Source organism: Lemur catta, chromosome 12, assembly GCF_020740605.2.
Source record: "Lemur catta isolate mLemCat1 chromosome 12, mLemCat1.pri, whole genome shotgun sequence".
In the NCBI taxonomy this organism is placed as follows: Eukaryota; Metazoa; Chordata; class Mammalia; order Primates; family Lemuridae; genus Lemur; species Lemur catta.
In genome coordinates, this window is record NC_059139.1 from 81,050,335 (window position 1) to 81,069,187 (window position 18,853).

Genomic DNA, 18,853 nt, shown 5'->3' on the forward strand with positions numbered 1-18,853 from the left:
CTGGGCTTTTTACTCACAGCAAAGAGAGGCCCCTAAAGGATTTGAAATAATCTGACATGACCATGTTTCCCTGTATAAGGGATAGAGTGGCGAGGGATGAACTCAGGAGTAAAAACCAGAGAGGGACTATAATTTATAGATGAAAATGCGTATGCATACTTTTCAACTGTGACGTTAGATTACCGTTTTCTGAGTTTACCAAACAAATACGGTTTCTGAAACTACAAAAGCATGTACCAGGTGAGTATTTCTCAGAAGCCATTTGAGAAAATACTTTAAATGGAGTATCTGTAATATGCAGGAATCTACTATGTATTATAACCACAAAGTAACCCACACCCTTATAAAAAGAAAACAAAAAAGTAAAAAACTAGAAATGCACTCTTAAATTCCACGAACCCCACACGCCAAGACAGTATACTTTTTCAAAATCCTAGATAGATGGATTCTGATGTATGAACAATCAAGGCCTGAATTTTTTAATGTATTTTCTATCCTCAAGTCTCAAAATCCCCGTAGATGGTTAAAGCTTACTCAAGTCTTGCTGGAATATGGGGTCATATTTTTGTATATTTTCAGTGGGGGACTCTTGTGTCTTGCCTTCTCTGTAACTGATTTCATCTTGCAGCTTGCTCTGTTCTGGGCTCTTCCCAATCCCTGTGTATTTCTTTCCAGATGCTAATCACCAATCTCATTATTGTTGTTCCTGTCGTCTGGGCACTCAAGTTCTTACAAGTCTTTGTAAAAAGCATAGTCCAAAGCAAGACAGTATCTTCCCACAGGAAGATATTCTTTAAAGAACATCCAAAATTCCACATAGAAAGGAGAGCAGAGTACATGAATTTAGATTTCATGACCATGCCCAGAGTTAAGGTTGTTTTCACACAACAGTGCTGGGACTCTGAAATCTTGTTGGCTTAACAGAGAATTGAGCGCTAAGGAGGGATGCTAATGCTTATCTTCCTTCAATTCTTTACTCTCCACACATTTTCACTACTCTAGGAACAATTATTACTGTGTCATTTAATTGCTTAAAGTCTTAGCTTTAACTAAATACAAAAACAGGAACCAATAGGCTGACATTCAGCATTGCTAGGTACCATATTTGATGACTTATATATCCTCACTAGAGCCCTCCAAAGTCAGACAATGGTGCTGTGGTTGGGATCTGGGCTGTGGCCCAGCTTGTTGAGTGAGGTCTCCCATGGGTGATTTCTCTGGACAGGATAGTAACCAGAGTCCCTTAGGTGAGATGCATGATAGACTCATCTGAATCCTAAATTCTACCCTGAGGCATTTTAATAAATTTCCAGTGTTTTTACTTCAAAAGGTGCTGATCTAGTCATGGAAATACTGAAAGTCAATACTGTAGAATGTCAGATGACCTAGAAGAGACAGGAGAAACATTCTTAAGTGCCAAAGCTGCCTCTTCCATCTACTGACTGCATGGACCAGGCAGTGTAATATTTTGAGCTCAGTTTTCTCAAGTGGAAAAAAGGAACAATATTATCTAGAGTTTAGGATTGCTGGAGAGATTTAGAAATAACACATGAATAGTGTTTATATGCTGGGCATATAAACAGAAGATATTGTTGTAATTTATCTAATTACTTTCCCTAAAACCCTAGTCTAACAGTGCTTATAAATTACTATTAATTTGTTGATGAAAAGTAATTGTCAAGTGCTTCTTAGCTACAAACAGTTTAAAAGCAGTCAGTTGTGAATGTTGTGTATTAGAAGAGAGCCCCTTGGGAGAAGGAAGCCGGGAAGAACTGATGAGGCCAACACAGCCAGCCATGGTTACCTATTATAAGGTGTGGAAAAGGTTGCCAGGACAACATCACGGCCATTAATACGAATCACATCTGTAACTGCCTGGAGTATGTTGAAGTAAAAGTGGGAGTCTCCGGGAACGGAGCAGTTCAGGCGCGCCTTCAGGAAAGATGTCCACTGCTTCTCCAGGACTCTCTGAGACCCTCCCATGTCGTTCTTACAAACCTGAGCCACCCTTGGGAAAACTACCTGCAGAGGAAAAACACATGGGGAAGACGAAATGCAGTCATTTTGGGAGGAGATCTTGCTAGAATTTGCATTTCCTTGAAAATAGAGACAAAACAACAAGGTGTTTAATTTAATACTCTTTCTAAAATCAGTAGCAAAAAAAAAAAAGAGGAAAACTCAGCATTGGAACAGCATGTTTTAAAAGATAAGGCTGTGGCATTTAATACAGAGCCATAAATCCTTCAGGGGATCAGCTCCCAGCCACATAAACTCATTTCCATACAGACTGCTTAGCTTTTTATTTCCTCAAACAAAAGCACACTTTGTATGCATCATCTCTGCCATTCTCCCTAGCTGCCTCTGGGCCCTGAATCTGTGCAAGCCGCCCCAGCATTTTATTCTGCCCTCCAACCTAGGGACCTGCATCTACTCTCTGGTCAAAATAACTGACATCCCCTAAGGGTTCTATTGCTTTTTGCAATAAAGACAAAAATCAGGACTCAGTGTACTTAAAGATACTGGTTATTTACTCTCTCTGTGGAGCAATTCAATTAAAAAGAAAAACTGGCATATACCTGTAAACCACATCTCAATATACTTGAGACCCAGTATGAAATCAACCAAACATCTGTCAGTTAAATTTTCAATTGAAATACCTGAGAGGTTTCCTGTAATTTGTTACTGTTCTGAAAAAGCACATAGGACTTAGCACAGTGTTTCATGTCTGCCAATCTTGGGCTGCATCTTCTTAAAATGATGACCTTGTAATTTGATTTATGGTTCTCATTTCAAGGTCATTCATAACAACACTGGTCCAAAAGTGGGTTTCTTAAAATGTTACAAAGGGAGCCAGGGACACCCCCTCCTCCTACCTTTCCCATGGTGTTGTACTCCACTGCTATTTCCCTGAAGAAGAAGTAGATATAGTCTCCATAATCCACCGCTTGGACAAAGTATGGTTCTGCAAACAAATGGACACTTTAATTGAGAACATGTCACAGGGAGTTAAAAGAATTTCAGTCAAGTGTAACCAAAGACATGTTATTAATTAAAAGTGTAGGGCCATTAGACATTTGGTTAACACTAACCATTTCTAATGACTTCACACATGCAAGTGCTGGTGATTTCAGAAGGCATTCGAGCTTACAGATTGTATCTTTCAGAAGCTTTGCAATCAACAATAAAGAATAAATGAGTTTTGCATATCTCTGTCATTTTACTTTCCACAATGGCCTGCTCATATTACAGAGAGGATTTTGTACACATTGCCTGGTCACCCTGACTCATGCAGGGTTGTGAATAGCTTTTTTTGCTCTTCCCCACCACCTCCAATCCCCTGTCCCCGTCCATGCATGAATTGTTCTGTTCTTGTCATGTGGGATACTGAAATGAGAGTTTGAGGCAGGGAAGGATGAATGGAATGTATTCTATTGTTGGTGGCACTGGTAATTTTCTTAATACTCCAGAAACTCTGGGGAAGGGAGAAAGGGAGGTAAATAAATCAGTTGAGGCAAAAGATGCAATTTACATGGTTCCGTCTGTCAGAAGCCATTACAAAAATGAAGCTACAGTCTGGTCCATCCAGACTCGAAATCTCCCACAAGATATGTACTCCCTCCCCACTCCTTTCTTCTTTTAATTGTTTGTTCACCTTTTAACCATTTTGAATCGTGCTTGACAGTCCGCAGGGTGGGGCTGTCTCCCAGGCTCCGGTAAATGACTGCGTCGATGGCAAGGAAGTCAGTCACCGTGGCTGAGTACAGTTTACCATCTTGGAAGAAAAAGAAAAGAGGTGCACAGAGTGGGAGCTAGACAGTATGGGTGGAGGAATAATAAAGACATCCCCCAGATTGCTTTCCTACATCAGGCAAATGAGACAGGACAATTGGGAAAAATCCAAGAGTCGATGGGAAAACACTTGGCCCACATTCTTAACCATTTTAAATTGGGATCATGAGAGATGAAACATTTTTCATTTTTAAATTGCATGGCAATTTTTTAAAGCAGCAGCAGCTCAGGGAACAGAGTAAATGAAAAATGTTGTTTGCTTCACTTGATTAGCTGGACCTTGACTGAAATCTCAAGGCCAAAGACCCTCAGACACTGCCACTGCCACCACACCGTGGCAAAGTGGATTAGGAGGGAGTCCAGGGAAAGACAGACACTGATTGTATCATAAGACATTTCAAGTACGTGCACAAGTAAATGAGGCCTCAGCCTGAGCAGGAAATGGGAACCAAAAGGAAAGGGTTCATAAGCAAAAATGGGCTGACTAAATTACCATTAATACTTATATCCTGGAGTCACACCTCTGTTATGAAAGCTCACTAAACCCTGACAGTGTGGCTTCAGTAGCAGATATTTGCATCAGTATTTCCAAAGTCACAAACTGAAAACATTCTGATATATAAGATGCCAAAGCAAAGAAGAAAGGAGAAGGGGTGATGCTGAGTTCAAACTGGCCTTTCTTTAAGAATTCATGCTTTTGGGGAGATATGCTTGAGGGTACACCCCAGGCAAAAGAGAAAGAAGTGAAGATTAGTCCTAGAAACTTTTGATTCTTTCCTGGGTTTGCAAACACTCTGGCAACAACAAATAATGAGATGGGATGTTTTAGAATAGCAAAATCTATGTAGATTAAATGGAAATAATAATTATATCCAAAATAAAAAATTACTTCCTTAATTCATTTGTAGTGGATTACATATCTTCACTAATTGTTAGTCAAAGTGACTTATATATAATGTAGTACTGTTTAAGCTCTTTCATGTATAGGATAAGCATAATGGTCTTTTTAAACGAAAGCTTTTCCCAACATATCTAAGCAAAGATCTTGATGTCTACTTTTGGTCTTAAAATAAGTGAAATTTTCCCAAGTTCAGGTTAGAGCTGTCTTGATACCTGCATTATTAACAGCTATATATATCAATAGTGTTGACTGCAGTTTGGTAGATTTGAACTGCAGACAGTGAACCTTTCCATTAACAAAAAATATTGTCTACAAATCACAACTTTTCTTATGGAACATAAGACCTAGATCATAAAGATATTCTTTCTCTATTTATGACTATAGGGTATATATTCTATATTCCTATAGCCCCAAGTCATGCAGATCTACTACCTGGGCAGTGGAGGGAGTAGGTGGGAGTGATGGGTATTCCTCCTAACTGCTGTCCAGGACTCTTTTTGTTTTATGTGCATTTCAACAGTGGGTATCTCACCAGAATTTTTACTTGTAAAACAAAACATTTTCCTGTCACTCTTGGTTATGACACCATTCATTTGCAAGGTGGATCTTCTATTAATAAGGGCTGAGCTGAATTTTTAGAGATTTCAAACATTTCAATGAAAAACTATTCAAATATACCCCTAGGGGTGGGGGTAGTCATAGTACTATCTCATGTGTCTTGCTCCAGCTCCTGGAAGCTTAGCAGCCTTCATAAATACTCTGCCCATTCTCCCTTTTCTGCCTCAGGCTACAACAAGTCCTCTTCTTAGTTCACAGCTAAATTTAAATTCTCCCCTGCAGCTCACATCCTCCAGATCCCAAATAATGCAGGTTCCAAGTTTCAGAGACGTGTTTCAGCAGCAGTCATGCACTTGGGGACGTGCTCGGGCACTCTTGCCACTGGCCTTGCTCCTGCCCATGTTTACAAATAGGTCTACAGGACTGTGTTCTTGACAATGCTGCTTCCCAGTAACACCGTGCTCTCACTTAGGGGGAGAACTCAGCAACCTTTCCTTCTTAATTCTACAGTCTGTCACCACAGATTCAGGCCCACAAATGGGTGACACTGAGGAAGAGGCTCAAGGAGCCAGAAACTAACCTTATTTCATAATCAAAGCCCTAAAGTCCCTCATCCAGCTAGGATGTGCCCGTTTTTAGCTGCTGTGATGGAAATTATAGCTAACTGCTTTATTACATGCTTTGACAATCACTATTATACCAACACTTCTCTCTATACCCACCGCCACACACACAGCTGGCAATGGATTCCTAAATAAATTCCTAATTAAAGCACACAAACTCATACACAAAAATCCCACTAAATCTGAAAATACTGGCCTATTTGCTATTTCTTTATATCCTTTGCAGTGGAAGGAAAGGTTGAGGTTGGGGAGTATGGTCAACCCAACAATCAGCATCAGCCCTCAGCCACCTCCATCACTTGGTCAGAGACAGGCGTGGCGCGGTATAACCTAATCAGGTCAGTGATAGTTGAGAAGATGTTTGTTGGCTGCTTATGGGTATGTGGCCTCACTGTTCTAAGGGAGCTTCCAGAAGCTTCCTTTTGTTTCATTCTCTTTCCCTTCTATATGTGGACAAGCCATGTAGCCCTGATTGGGGCTGACAGCCATCCTCTGCAAGAACAGCCAGTCTCATGATGAAGTCAATGCAGAGCAGGGAAATGAAAAGTAGCTGCATTCTGGATAATATTGTGGAGTTGCTGAATCAAACCAACCCCATAGTCTACCCTACCTTAAACAATACATGCATATTGGTGGGTTTTTTTTAAACTTAAATTTTATTTTTCTTTTTCCACATTGGTGGTTTGAGGTGGGATTTTCTATTATTTGAGCCCAAACATGTCCTAATTGATACAGCGCATGTTGGGTGCTATGCTGTTATCCTTTTCTGAAGACATAAAATCATGGGTGAGTGTGGCAAAGTCTTCTCTTGAGAAGCAAAAGTACAATTTTCATACCGATTTCAAATGGAAAAGGCATTCTTAATTACAGCATTCACCAGAGAATCAAAGTACAACCATGACTCCGTGAATCCTCCAGAGCAGATTCCCAGCGACAGGCAGAAACACGCAAAAGCAAATGCAATGAGAAGAAATCAGGTCGTTTACCTGCAAACAGTGCGACGTTGGCATGTTTGGCGTCATAAGGGCATCTGGCCATTCCACTAAATTCATCCCCAAAAGGTTCCAAAGTATCCATCTAAATGAAATAGTAGAACTTAATTACAAACAAAACCAAAAGTAGTAAAGCAACTGATATTTAAAAACACTTATGTGCTAAGTAAATCATATGCATGCTGGCAAACCATCTCATAAATACTTTCTGAGATAAATCGATAGGTTTCAGATGAAGAAACTGAGGCCTGGAGAGATTAAGTCACTTGACCAAGGCTCTATAGCTGCAAGAGTCTGAAATCCAGTCATGTCTGCTTGATTCTTAACCATTACAATAAATAGATTCTCATATCCTTATGGAATGATCTAGAAATAAGCATTCTAACCCAAGGAGTTTCTGAGGCAATCACTGAGAAAACCTACCCTCCTCCAAGCCCAATAATCTGTTCAGTCACGAATGCTACAGAGAAAACTCAGTTTCTGGTTTTGTTTTGCCTGAGGAGTGCTGCCTTTGTGGACTAAATCCCGGTAGGAGACACTGGAATTTTTCCTCCGGTTAGTTGGTAGACTGGTGCGGCATCGGCAGAGGTGCAAAAACATGGTTGCAGGCAGAGCTCAGGTGGCCTTTTGCACCCACTTCAGAGTCATGGAATGGCAGCTCTAGAAGTAATTTTAGAAACATGGCGCGGTTTCAGATCCTGTAGATGGGACCAGAGGCCCACAAGCCGAGGGGCTCACACTGGTCAAAAGCAGTGAGGGGACAGCTGTTATCTGACTTCCATCTCCCAGTGCCCAGTCAAGGTCTTGTTCTTTTATGCTAGAGGTTATCACTGGCCTGCTAGTCAGTTTTGTTTGGCCATTTTAGCATGTTAAAAAAAGAAAGAAAGAAAGAAAAAGAAAAGAAAAGAAAAGAAACTGAGCCCAAAGTTTTAAAAAAGGAAGATTTCACAGGAAAACCTTGATTTGTTGCTCCTTTTGAACAAGTGGGAAAGTCAACTCTGGCCCTTTTTAACCGAGTTGCAACAGCCAGCCATAGCCCATCCCTGCCACGTTCTGCGGACGAGCATGTGGTCTCCAGCACTGAGGCCCCTTCACCCTCAGAATGTGTCTTCATCCTGCTTGTTGAACTCTCTAAGTTACCTGCCTGGCCCCTTAGGCATCATGGGTGTGGCAAAGCCTTGCCAGCTATTTGCCAAACTCCATTTCCCTTTCCTCCAGATGGCACTAAATGACATTTCCCATCCTCCTTTGCAGTTGGGAGTGGGCATGTGACTGAGCTCTGGCCAGTGGAATGTGAGTTTAAGGACATGTGCCGCCTCTAGGTCTTGCCCCTCAGAACCTCTCAGGGTCCCCCACTCTGGCTCCCTTTCCACATTCTCCCCCAATACAAAGGATTGCAAGACCTGGGAGATGGCAGAGGTAGGAGCAGCACGGCGCCTGGCCTTCTGATGGCCTTGTGGAACAGACTTCTCTCACTGCCCCACACTTGACTGTAAGGTGAGCAGGAAATAAACCTCTTTGTTCGGCTAAAACAGTGGTTCCTGCTTTATACCATGTGGTCTCCTTCCTTATGCCATGGGATCTTCCTTGCATGCAAAATCTTAGCATCACCAAGTCCATAGGATGATCTCCATATCATTAGTGTTTTTATATTCGTCCGTGGTTCATCCTCTTTACAGTTTTAGGGTATTTTGTTTATCATCTTGGAGTCGTATGGTTTGAGCACAGATTTGAAAAGTGAGGGAAGACAAACCCAGGGCAGCACTGGTGCTGAGGAAGGACCCATGGGCAGGCCGTTAGCAGTAAATGCAGGTGCCCTAAATCAAGGTGCTTGGGTCACGGCCCAGGAGGAACTGAGCAACTGTACGGTCTCCAATGAACTGTGCCTTTTGCCCTAAACCCTTTGAAACCATTCCAGGGATATGACAGGCCTTTTCTATCTGTAAGCACTTGAGATGGGCCCTGTTGAAGCCATCCTAGTTTTTTTAAACTGTAGTTGTGCATCACATACAATAGTTGTGCTATAAATATATACTTTTAGGGGAAAGATGGCCAAATCAGACATTCTTTAATGCAATGTACTCTTCCTCCCAGAACATTTTTTATGAAAATCTTTTTCAGATATTTTACCCAACAAGAGCTTTCTGTTGAACTGTGACAGACCGTGCAGTTTGTGGGTCTGGCAAGTGTTCAAAAGCGATGCTTAGCACACAACGATGCAACGGAAATGCCCTTATCCCAAGCAGTTCACGCTCTAATCCTGGCAAGCAGGGAAACAATAGACAAGGAGGATCTGGTTTTTAAAATGTACCTACTCCTAAAAAAGTGGCCACAGCTATTGCTAGTCAAAGGGAGAAAGCAGTGAAGAATTCATGTATTGTTTTGTGACTTTGGGAAAGTCCAGAGACAAAACAATGCCATGATGACACCTTCTTTCCATGAAGTAGGAACTCATCTTTATAGAAGTCATCATATCTCAGACTTAACAGCAGCCCCTGGGAAACTAAATCACCATAGAGTACAGACAATTATAGGAAGAACTGGCCTGGGTTTTGCAGAAGTTCAAAAGAATGGGAGGGAAGGAAAAGGTATGGAGTGTGGTTTTAGATTTATAGTGAGTAGCCCTCAAAATTCTTCCCCAGATAATCTTATTTGGGGCTATAATCTTTCTAACACGTTCTGCTTACTTCCATTATAAAAATTATATAGATGAGGACGTGGTGCAGAGGCAGAGACTGAAAATTTGTCACTGTCCGGCTTCACATTACTTCATCAACTTGACGCTTGTGTGCTATGATAAGGCTTGGGGTTTTCAGTGGAAGACTGGTCATTGTTTTTGCTTTGAACCTGACCTGTTGATAAAAAGCACTTAAGAGAGAAGCTGTCATTCTCCCTGCAGGCAAATACATTACATCCCAGGTCATCAGCAATGTCACACAGTGCCCTGAGTCTAAACGAACACTTTTCTAAGCAAAGCCAAGGGTTCTTATTAGCATTCAGAGTGCTAGGCATACAGACAGGGACTGAATATGAACAATATCCCATCTGTAGCTTCCGAGAGGCCTGGGCTCCTGCAACATGTCTCAGCAGATGTGGCTAGAACAAGCTAGAGGTGATGGCATCACCAGAGGTGCGGCATCGTGGGAAATGGAACATGTACAGAAGAATGTGCTAGAACACTCATAGCCTGTGTATCACAGTGCCAAGAAAACCTGTAATTTGTCGTAAAAGATAGCTTTCCAGCTAGGAAATTCCTTGGGATTTGTTAGAAGCATCGATCTTAATGAGTCCTAAACAATGACAAACAGGGATGGAATATTAAGTGGCAGAATCAAAGTTGAAGCTTCAGCTACATGCTGTCACTGGCTGGGATAAATGTTGGGTTGGACTGGCTGCCTCGGTCATAAACTGATGGATCTTGTCTTTACTTAAAAACTTGATGTTTTGTTTAGGATAGATTTTTGTACTCATTTTAATTTTTAAAAATAATGCATTAGAAATGTAATTTATCTTAATTACTGAAGTTTTTGGTGCCCCCTTATATTGTGTGCCTGAGCTGAGTGCCTCACTTGCCTTGCCTTAATCCTGGCCCTGCGGGAGCCCATTTCTAAGCATAACATGGAAGATGAGCACAAGGGTAAAACAGACTCTGCCTTCAATATCTACACCAGGAAAAGGCAGGGGGTCTTTTCTGGTGAGCCCCTGGTTCTGATTCCAACCCATCGTGGCTTTTCTCATTCTCCACACTCCTGAGATTTCATTTATGATGATGAAACTCAAGTGTATATTTCTCCCCACATCTCTGGCTAAATCAAGGCTTACCCATCCGTCTTCTTGCTGGGTATCTTTATTCACGGCCCACAGGCATTGCCATCCACAGCGCCGGGCATGCTCAGGATGTGCAGAACGGAGTGCCACCCCACCCCGCCCTCACTGTTCTTAATTTCCTGTCTACAGTGGTGGCAGCCCCATATCCACCCGCCAGGAGACAGCCTAGCAGTCATTCTTGACTCCTCTCTCTCTCTTTATCCTACACTTGTTATCAACTATTAAATCTTACTGTTTTCTGTCACTTAAGTACTTCCTGAATCTATTCTCTCTATTCCCTTCATCCCTGGGGCCACCTACCTCTCTAGCCTCTTTCTGTCAACCCTTGTCACTTCACAGCCCAGCAATTCAGAACCAAATGAAGTTTCTCAAGCTCAAGGGGCCATTTCTTACTCCATGCCTTTGTTCATGCTGTTCCCCCTACCTGGCATGCCCTTCCTCCTTCATATGGTTAACTTCGCCTTGTCCTCTAAGACGGAGGTTAGGCATTACTGCATTCACGATTTATTTCACAAAAGCACCTGTTTGTGAGGCACTGTGTTAGGTTCTGGACAATCACAGATGTGATTCCTGCCCTCGTAGAACCTCTGTTTCTCACAGTGGGGGTATTTGGGTTCCAGGAAGGAGAAAAACTGGTAGGAAAGTTCAAAGAGAGGGGGATATTTACCTTTTTCCTGAAGCTTTCCCTGACTCCTCATCTGAAGCTACAGTAAGAAATTTTGTGTTGTGCTTCCATAATACTCGGCATGATGTCACCATGGCAGTGACCCCATGGATCTGTAGTTTTCTTCTTGCCTGCTGCCCCCAGGTGGGGGCCTCCTTTCTGTCTCTATGACCTCAATGCCTGGCCATGATAGAAACTCTGCACGTGTTTGCTGAGCGACAGGCTGGCAGGGAGATGTACAAGGAAAGCGAACAGATGTGGAGCCAGGACCTTAGATCATGGCCACCTCTGCTTCCACAGCTGGGGAGCTCCCGGCTTCTCCAGCAGGACCTCTATTAGCTGCATCAGAACAAACTGGATTTACTAACTCGTTGAAACGGTCTTTTTACCCTTGCATAAAGGCCAAGGTAAGGCAGACCATGGTCAAGCAAGCTGAGTACTAATGGAATTAAATTCCTCTGTTCTTGAAAAAGCTCACCTAGAGGAAAGTCTATGAGTTCAAACAGCATGCTTTTGAGGAACCTTTCAGAATAGGAGTCACTCACCATATAAGTGTGCTTTTGTGCTCAGAGTGGAGATAGTGGGGCAGGAGGGAGAAAGGGAGAGAGAGAGAGAGGAAATCCACGTGGTATACATGGTAAGTATGTCAGTCTTCTGAACAATACAGAATAGGGTCTCACACAAGCTAACTTTGCTGGGTAGCTCTTTAAAGATGTGTCAATCAACCCTGAACAAACAGGAAGCTTAGAAGCCTGCTCAGGATCACTCATGTGCAGCAATACATTAAGTCGAACAAGTGAGAGGAACCCAGGTAGTGTTGAATTACCCCTCTTAGGTTGCTGAAGATACAGTCACAGTGAATTATGAAATACCTCCTCGCCGTCTGGTTCCAACAGACAAATAGCATTTTTACCTTATAGTTTCTGCAGGAAGGGTTGAAGGCATTAGTTCCACAGACAAACAACATATCATCGTTTTTCTTTAGAAGAACTTTAATAAAGTTGTGACACTCATCCTGAAAAAATAATTCAAACTGTTTTGTATCGAGTCCATGCAATACAGAAACCCATTCTTCACTGTATACCACGATCTGCCCACAGTAAGGGTAAAATGAAGGCTTAGGAGTTTCCCTGTTAAAAATTCAAGTTCTTCCTGATGTTCACCAAAAGTCGAGGTCGACAGCAACAACTGTCGCCTCAACAGTAAATAAAAACATGGCACAGAATGCACGAGCATGCTTTTATTTTATGTTACAAAAGGAAGGCAAGCCTGGAAGTGCCAACCTCCTATCATATTAATTTTAATGCCAGATGCTCCAGGGTTCCCTAATGTACAAAGCTTCTGGTTGAAGTGTGTTTTTCTGTTGTTCTATGACCAACGGCACAAACCCTGGATGTCTGTGGCAGCCTTTTATGAGCTCTTGCACAGACTCCCTGCGGGCCTGGGACTGCGAGGTGGGCTCTCTGGGAGTGCACTCAGGAGGCTCTGGGCGGCCAGCTGTGTGTCCATAATCCCCAGTGGGCCTAAGTACTTCATGATGCAGTCCTAGCAGCTGTCGTAATGTTTCATCACATTAAAAGCAAACTATTTTTGCAAATTAAAGCCTTCAATAAGTTGATGGAAAAAGCAATTACTGGGGGAAAAGGGAATAGCATGATCCATTTCTACATCCCAGTCTACAGCGGGAGATAACAGTCAAAAACTTAACCCAAAGTGGCAGCTGCAAGAGAAATGAAAATTGCCTACCTTATGTTTTCCCTTCATTCTGCATGTGTCTACATCGGCCTGTCTAGATTTCCATGTCAGTTTCTGCAGGGATCAAGAAAGAAATCAATTAGAGCCCAGAGCTTGTTGCATTTGATTTTAGAAGTAAGAGTTCCCTTGGGGAGACTAGAATCTGAACATATATTTATTGAAAGCTTTCCGCACCCTTTCTCCACGATTAATTCACCATAACAACAAAAGATTAGAGATGGGAAACATTCATTTAATTTTGAACTCCTATCTATTCATTAAACCACAAAATAGTTGTCTTCTCTTTGAGATAAAGATGAAGGAGCAAGGAAAGAAGAATAAACAACAGTGTGGAAATTTTACATAAAATATCCAAATTAACATGCTAAATTACATTCATTTTGATAAAGTACATGTCCTTGCCCTTTCCTTTCAGTTGATAAATCAGTTTTTATAAAGAAGGCTTTTTCTTTAAAATATGGAAGTCATTTTCTTAAACATAAAGGGGACATTCACATTAGGTAGACAAAGATTTAATTCAGGTTATGCTCCTTCACATAAATTAATGAACTGAGGGGATCTTCTACTTCTAGGGCACAGATTTTATTAACTAAAATATCCCCATGTGGAGTTACCAGCAAAGCTTAGGTTATATTTTATGTCTGTCCGAAATGGACAATGATCAAATTCTTGAACCACGACAGCCAAATCAAACTTAATATTGCAAGACATGGAAATATAGCATGCGAATATTTATGGAATATGTTTGTGGAATAAAATTTTACTTGTAAAAACTGATATTTTCCTGGATAAAAGTGACAATATTTTATTAAAGGAGTTTAGAAATTAGCTAAAACTCCAAAATGCATATGCACACACATATTTGATGGGTAAAATACGAAGAAAAGAACATGCATTAAAACCTAAACTACCCTCTAATTAGGTTTTTAAGAAATGTGTGCTGGCATTTCCAAATTATTCTTAGTCACATCATCTCATCCATGCATTTAAAATACATACTCTCTTCAAGAACTATCCTAAGGTCCTTCATTTTAGAAAGATGGTTTTGAAACAACTTACTTTGCTACAATAAATTTCTTCTGTGTGTGATGTGTCTATATCAACAGTATAAATATGGTCCCTATAAACAAAGAAAAATTAATACAAGGTCAAACATAAGAGTCAAGACAGTTCATTTTCTGCTGAACGAGTTATACCTCATTCAGGCCAGAGAAGCCCATACCCATATTTTTAAAAACAAGACATCCATATATAAGAAAAAGAAAAGACCTCAGCCTTTAACAGATGCCTCTGGATCCCACTTAGCACCTTCTGATAAATCATGGCATCGTGCAGGTAAGGGACACCTTTCATGAAAGCTTTCCTGTAGCCACTGCTCTCTGATACCAGAACTACAGCATCTGCATATTCATAGCTCAGGAGGGAGGACTCTGGAAGTTAAATTGGCCCAAAGACTGGAACACAGATGGGTTCTCACGCTCTTTCAGTGTCGTCAAATCCATGTACCAAATACTTGGTATTCAACATGCCACATTTGTTCATCCAGGGGGCTAACAAAAAACTAATCTCCATCTCTCCTTAGAAAACATAGTTTCAGTCGTAGCTTTGATGATTTGATCGACAAGATGGAAGATGATAAAGGTGAAATTATTTCCAGAAGCCATGATTTTCTTCACAAGATGAGGGTCGATTAAAGTCTAAAACGTACTTGAGCTAAAGTTTACATTTCTTGCTTCTGTTCACCTTCCTGTTTTGCTGAGAATTTAGTTTGTCATTATGATTTGCTGCCAATCTCCCCTTGGAAGGGGAGAAACAGAATCGGCAGCTCAGGTGTGGGGCTATATTTAAACATCCCCTTCTGTGCGAGCTGAGCACAAGGGTGTTTTTGTCTGGAATTCAGAAGAAAGAAAAGAACTACACTCAATGGAGGAGATGGGGGGCTAGGGAGGGAAAGCAAAACAGCTCATTTTCCCTTGAAATAACATTGACTTTTTCTAAAATACAGGAAGTCCTGGGGTTGGAAAATTACCCACAGCTTTAAACCAGGACCTCCAGTCTCCCATGCAGACTTTCAAGCCCCCTTATTACTTAAAAGAAAGGGGAAGGGGGAGAAGAAGGAAAGAAAGCAAGAAGAAAAGAAAGAAAGGAATTATTTGTAGGATTCACTTCACTATATATATACATTTATACATATATATTTTTTTTTCGGTTCTTGGGAAATCTGTTTGCTACTGCTTTTAGGGAAAGTGCAACAGAAAAAAAAAAGAAAGAAAAATAAAAACAGGCTCTCTCACGTGAAAATAAAAGGAGGGGGCAGGGCAGTTGGCTGACAAAATTCCCTTGCCTGCTATTGAACTGTGAGTGAGTGAGAGTGTGTGTGTGTGTGTGTGTGTGTGTGTGTGTGTGTGTGTGTGTGTGGTAAGGGGGAGAATGGAGAGCCTGTGAGTGAGTGAGAGTGTGTGTGTGTGTGTGTGTGTGTGTGTGTGTGTGTGTGTGTGTGGTAAGGGGGAGAATGGAGAGCCTGTTCTGTAAATTGCTGAATTGGGAAGTTTCTTCAAACTTCAGTATGCTGCCAGAATTGCCCTGTCCTTTAATTTCAAGGCAGTTTTACTGCATTTGTTGATTACTTGTTTGACTTTATTGGTGGTGCTGTGGTCAGGCTCGTGACTGGAATGGGATTGCCTATTACCCTGGTATCGGGTTTGAGACGACTCTAGGCTTTTCCTTGCCCTGCCTACCCTCAAAACTTAAGTAGGAGCTGAATGTATGAATTGTAAATTAACAGCTGATTAATATGCGCTGGCAACTCCTCAGAAAGCTCTCAGATTGCCCCCTTTTGGCATGGCCTCTTTATGTTAATTAGCAGTTTAGAGATTAGAAAAGAAGAGGAATTTACAAAGTGGATAATAATAAAGCAGAATTGAAAGGGGTTCTTGCCACCAAGCCTCACTCAGTCCCTGGGTTCTGGATGGGACTTGGCTTGAGACTGCTGACACCAATTGTCTGGAAGAACTGGGAAGCCTTTTAAAAATAGACTTCTGTGAATGAAATCTCCTTTTGGACCATGACAATCTTTTCCAGTATCCAAAAGATCACATGGCCCCAGCAAACAGAAATGGTGCTTTATGGTAAAGCACAGACTAGGGTCAGGAGTGTGCATCCCACACTTCACACACTGTTCTTCCTGAATTAAGTTATTTGAGCATAAACCAACTTAATCCTGGGACTTCCTCTTCCCCCTCCAATGAGCACCACTGAATTGTGTTGCCATGGCTTGAGCCTCGGGGAAGGATTTAACTTTAAATCGTGTTACTTGCTGCCTAGGAACCTGGATCTCTCAGAGTAATGTTGGGAAGTGTGAAATTAAAAGGGAGGAGTGGCCCTAAATATGGTGGTCACAGAACTCTTTCAGGAATTTTTCTAAAGGTGCGTATGGAAGGGAAGTGGCTGAGTATGGAGTGAAAACCAACCTGTCAACATGTTGCAAACTTGACCTTTAATGAAAGATGAATCTATTATTGTTTTTAAAAAATTAAATGTGTTTCTTCTTTTTCTCCTATTTCTTTCTCCTTTCTTTCCTTGAGGTGGGGAGTTAGACTAAAACTGTCTTGGTTTTGACAAGCTGGAATAATGGTCACTTTTAAGTCTGCACAGGACCTTGCTCCTAAGACTCCTCTTGCCCTGGACCTGAAGTCCACACCCCGCGAAATCATCGGGTACAAGGGCAGTCTGTTATGTCATTTCCCCCCAGAGACTCAATTGCAAAGTGAACAATTCCCAAGAGATTCTTGAGTTGAACCATTTCTCACAGATCCAATGTTTAATCATTTGTTTTGATCAGCCCTTAGGTAACTGGGTGCAAATGTAATCCAGCTCTGCTACTTTTAGGAAATTAAAAATGATATTTAAGAGATATTCTCATATTCTTCCAGGGAGGTGACCACTGAGCACCTCATTGTGATGCTTAATAATGAATACCCACAATGACTGTGCTTTTGGGCAACAGCTATTGGAAAGTTATTACCAGGACAAACAGTACCACCTCCACTCCTTAGCAGGCAGCATAGTCCAGGGAGTGAGAGTGTGGCCCCTAGAGCAAGACCATCCTGGTTCACATCCTGCCTCTGTCATTCTGGCCTAATCACTTTACCCCTGTGTCCCTTGGATTCCCCCTCTAAGACATGGGAATAATAGTAGCTCCTTCTCATAGGGTTGTTTCCAGGATTGAATTAAATAACATTCATAAAGAACTTACAACTGTATTTGTTAATTGTATGTGCACAACATACCAGTTGCATGTGCTATGTAAGTATTTTAAGTGTTTTGATGTTGCTCCCTGTGAGCAAACACAGGGTACTCTCAGGATGCTTTGCCAATGGTTTTTTTACTTTATGCTGCAAGGCTTGTCACCTTAGAATACCTAAGTGCTTTAAAAGATTCAAACACTATTGTTACACATAGATTCTTTCCTTATGCTCATAGCCAGATGCAAACATGATCTTCATTTCTTCTTCCCAGTGGGGAGTGATCAAGCAGTCCAGACCCAGGAAAGATGGTAGCAGAGCACCATAGGCCAGTTCTCCCTCTCACTGTTCATTTGTTCATTCGTGGTCATTCTGAGTGAGCTACACACCTCCAAACGGGAGCTCATATATTGTTGGCATACCAAGGGACTTCATTACGGTAATCAAATCCAACATATCATTTGGCAAAGGACATTTATGGCCAAGAAGGTGTGGTCTAGCTACATTAATGGCAGAATTAGAACAAAAGCCTAAATCCATGTGATCCATATTTAAGCAGTATTCTCACCATGACATTCAGCCTTAAGAAAGTGATCTGTCTAAATAACATTTCCTCAATGGATGAGTATTTTTTACTACAGCCAAATAAAAAATCTTCTAAAATATATATATTATGTTTTCTTTGATTGCCATTGCCATTCTTTCAAAGCAATGACATATACTGTTAATGATTTATATCCTCGCTGCAAAAATAACAAACAGGTTTAATATACACGCTTCTACATGCACACTATATAATACACATTTACACATTCAACTTAATTTAACAAACAAGTATGAAGGAGCAGAGCACTGTAGTGGCTGCATATATTTGAATATAAGCTCCAAAATGTGCAATTATTTTCATCTAAATCCCATAAAGCTAAACAGACACAGACAATCTTGAAAGAATGATTGCTCGACAAGTTCAAGTTGCCTTTAACTTAAAGAACATCCGGTTTGGGAGCCTCAGGATCTTAGAAATGCTGCACAGCTGGTAAATTTAGGACCTTGGGCCTCGGACACTCCAAAGGCAGCAGCAAGGAAAAGGCCACGCACCTAGCAGCAATGTACAGGGTTCTGTTCATGATCATAATCATCTGGATGTCCAGTTTGTGCCTCTGTGTGGTGTTCCGTCCTGGCTTGTGGCCCACAAACACCGGATACTGTTTTGTATCTGTGAAAAGAGAACACGGGGCAAGAGGGGGAAATGCAAATCAAACCAAGCACTGAGAAGACGGGGCGGGGTGGGAGTGGGCCACAAAACACAGCGCGCTGAAGTCAGACCCTGCCTCCATTTCCCATCTCCCAGCGAGTCTGTGATTTTAGGAAACGCTGTGATAGAAGAGTGCTCTTTAAGGACGATCACGTTACAGTTAAGCCTGGACTTCTATTCCTAAGTGTCACAAGCTCTGACTTGCTCCTCTTTCTGGGGTTTAAACTTGCTAGTGAACCCTTTG

At 41.5% G+C, this 18,853-nt stretch overlaps 1 protein-coding gene across 1 annotated transcript in view; it reads right to left on the minus strand.

The window, feature by feature from the left end:
• SEMA6A (semaphorin 6A) overlaps positions 1-18,853 on the minus strand; it is a 121,308-nt gene that overhangs the window by 37,976 nt on the left and 64,479 nt on the right. The window contains exons 3-10 of the mRNA XM_045565606.1: positions 18,453-18,570; positions 14,170-14,230; positions 13,102-13,164; positions 12,269-12,370; positions 6,858-6,948; positions 3,653-3,772; positions 2,874-2,962; positions 1,805-2,022 (exon numbers count right to left, since the gene is read on the minus strand). Of these exons, the coding sequence (XP_045421562.1) occupies positions 1,805-2,022; positions 2,874-2,962; positions 3,653-3,772; positions 6,858-6,948; positions 12,269-12,370; positions 13,102-13,164; positions 14,170-14,230; positions 18,453-18,570 (862 nt within the window). The remainder of the gene's footprint in view (positions 1-1,804; positions 2,023-2,873; positions 2,963-3,652; positions 3,773-6,857; positions 6,949-12,268; positions 12,371-13,101; positions 13,165-14,169; positions 14,231-18,452; positions 18,571-18,853) is intronic.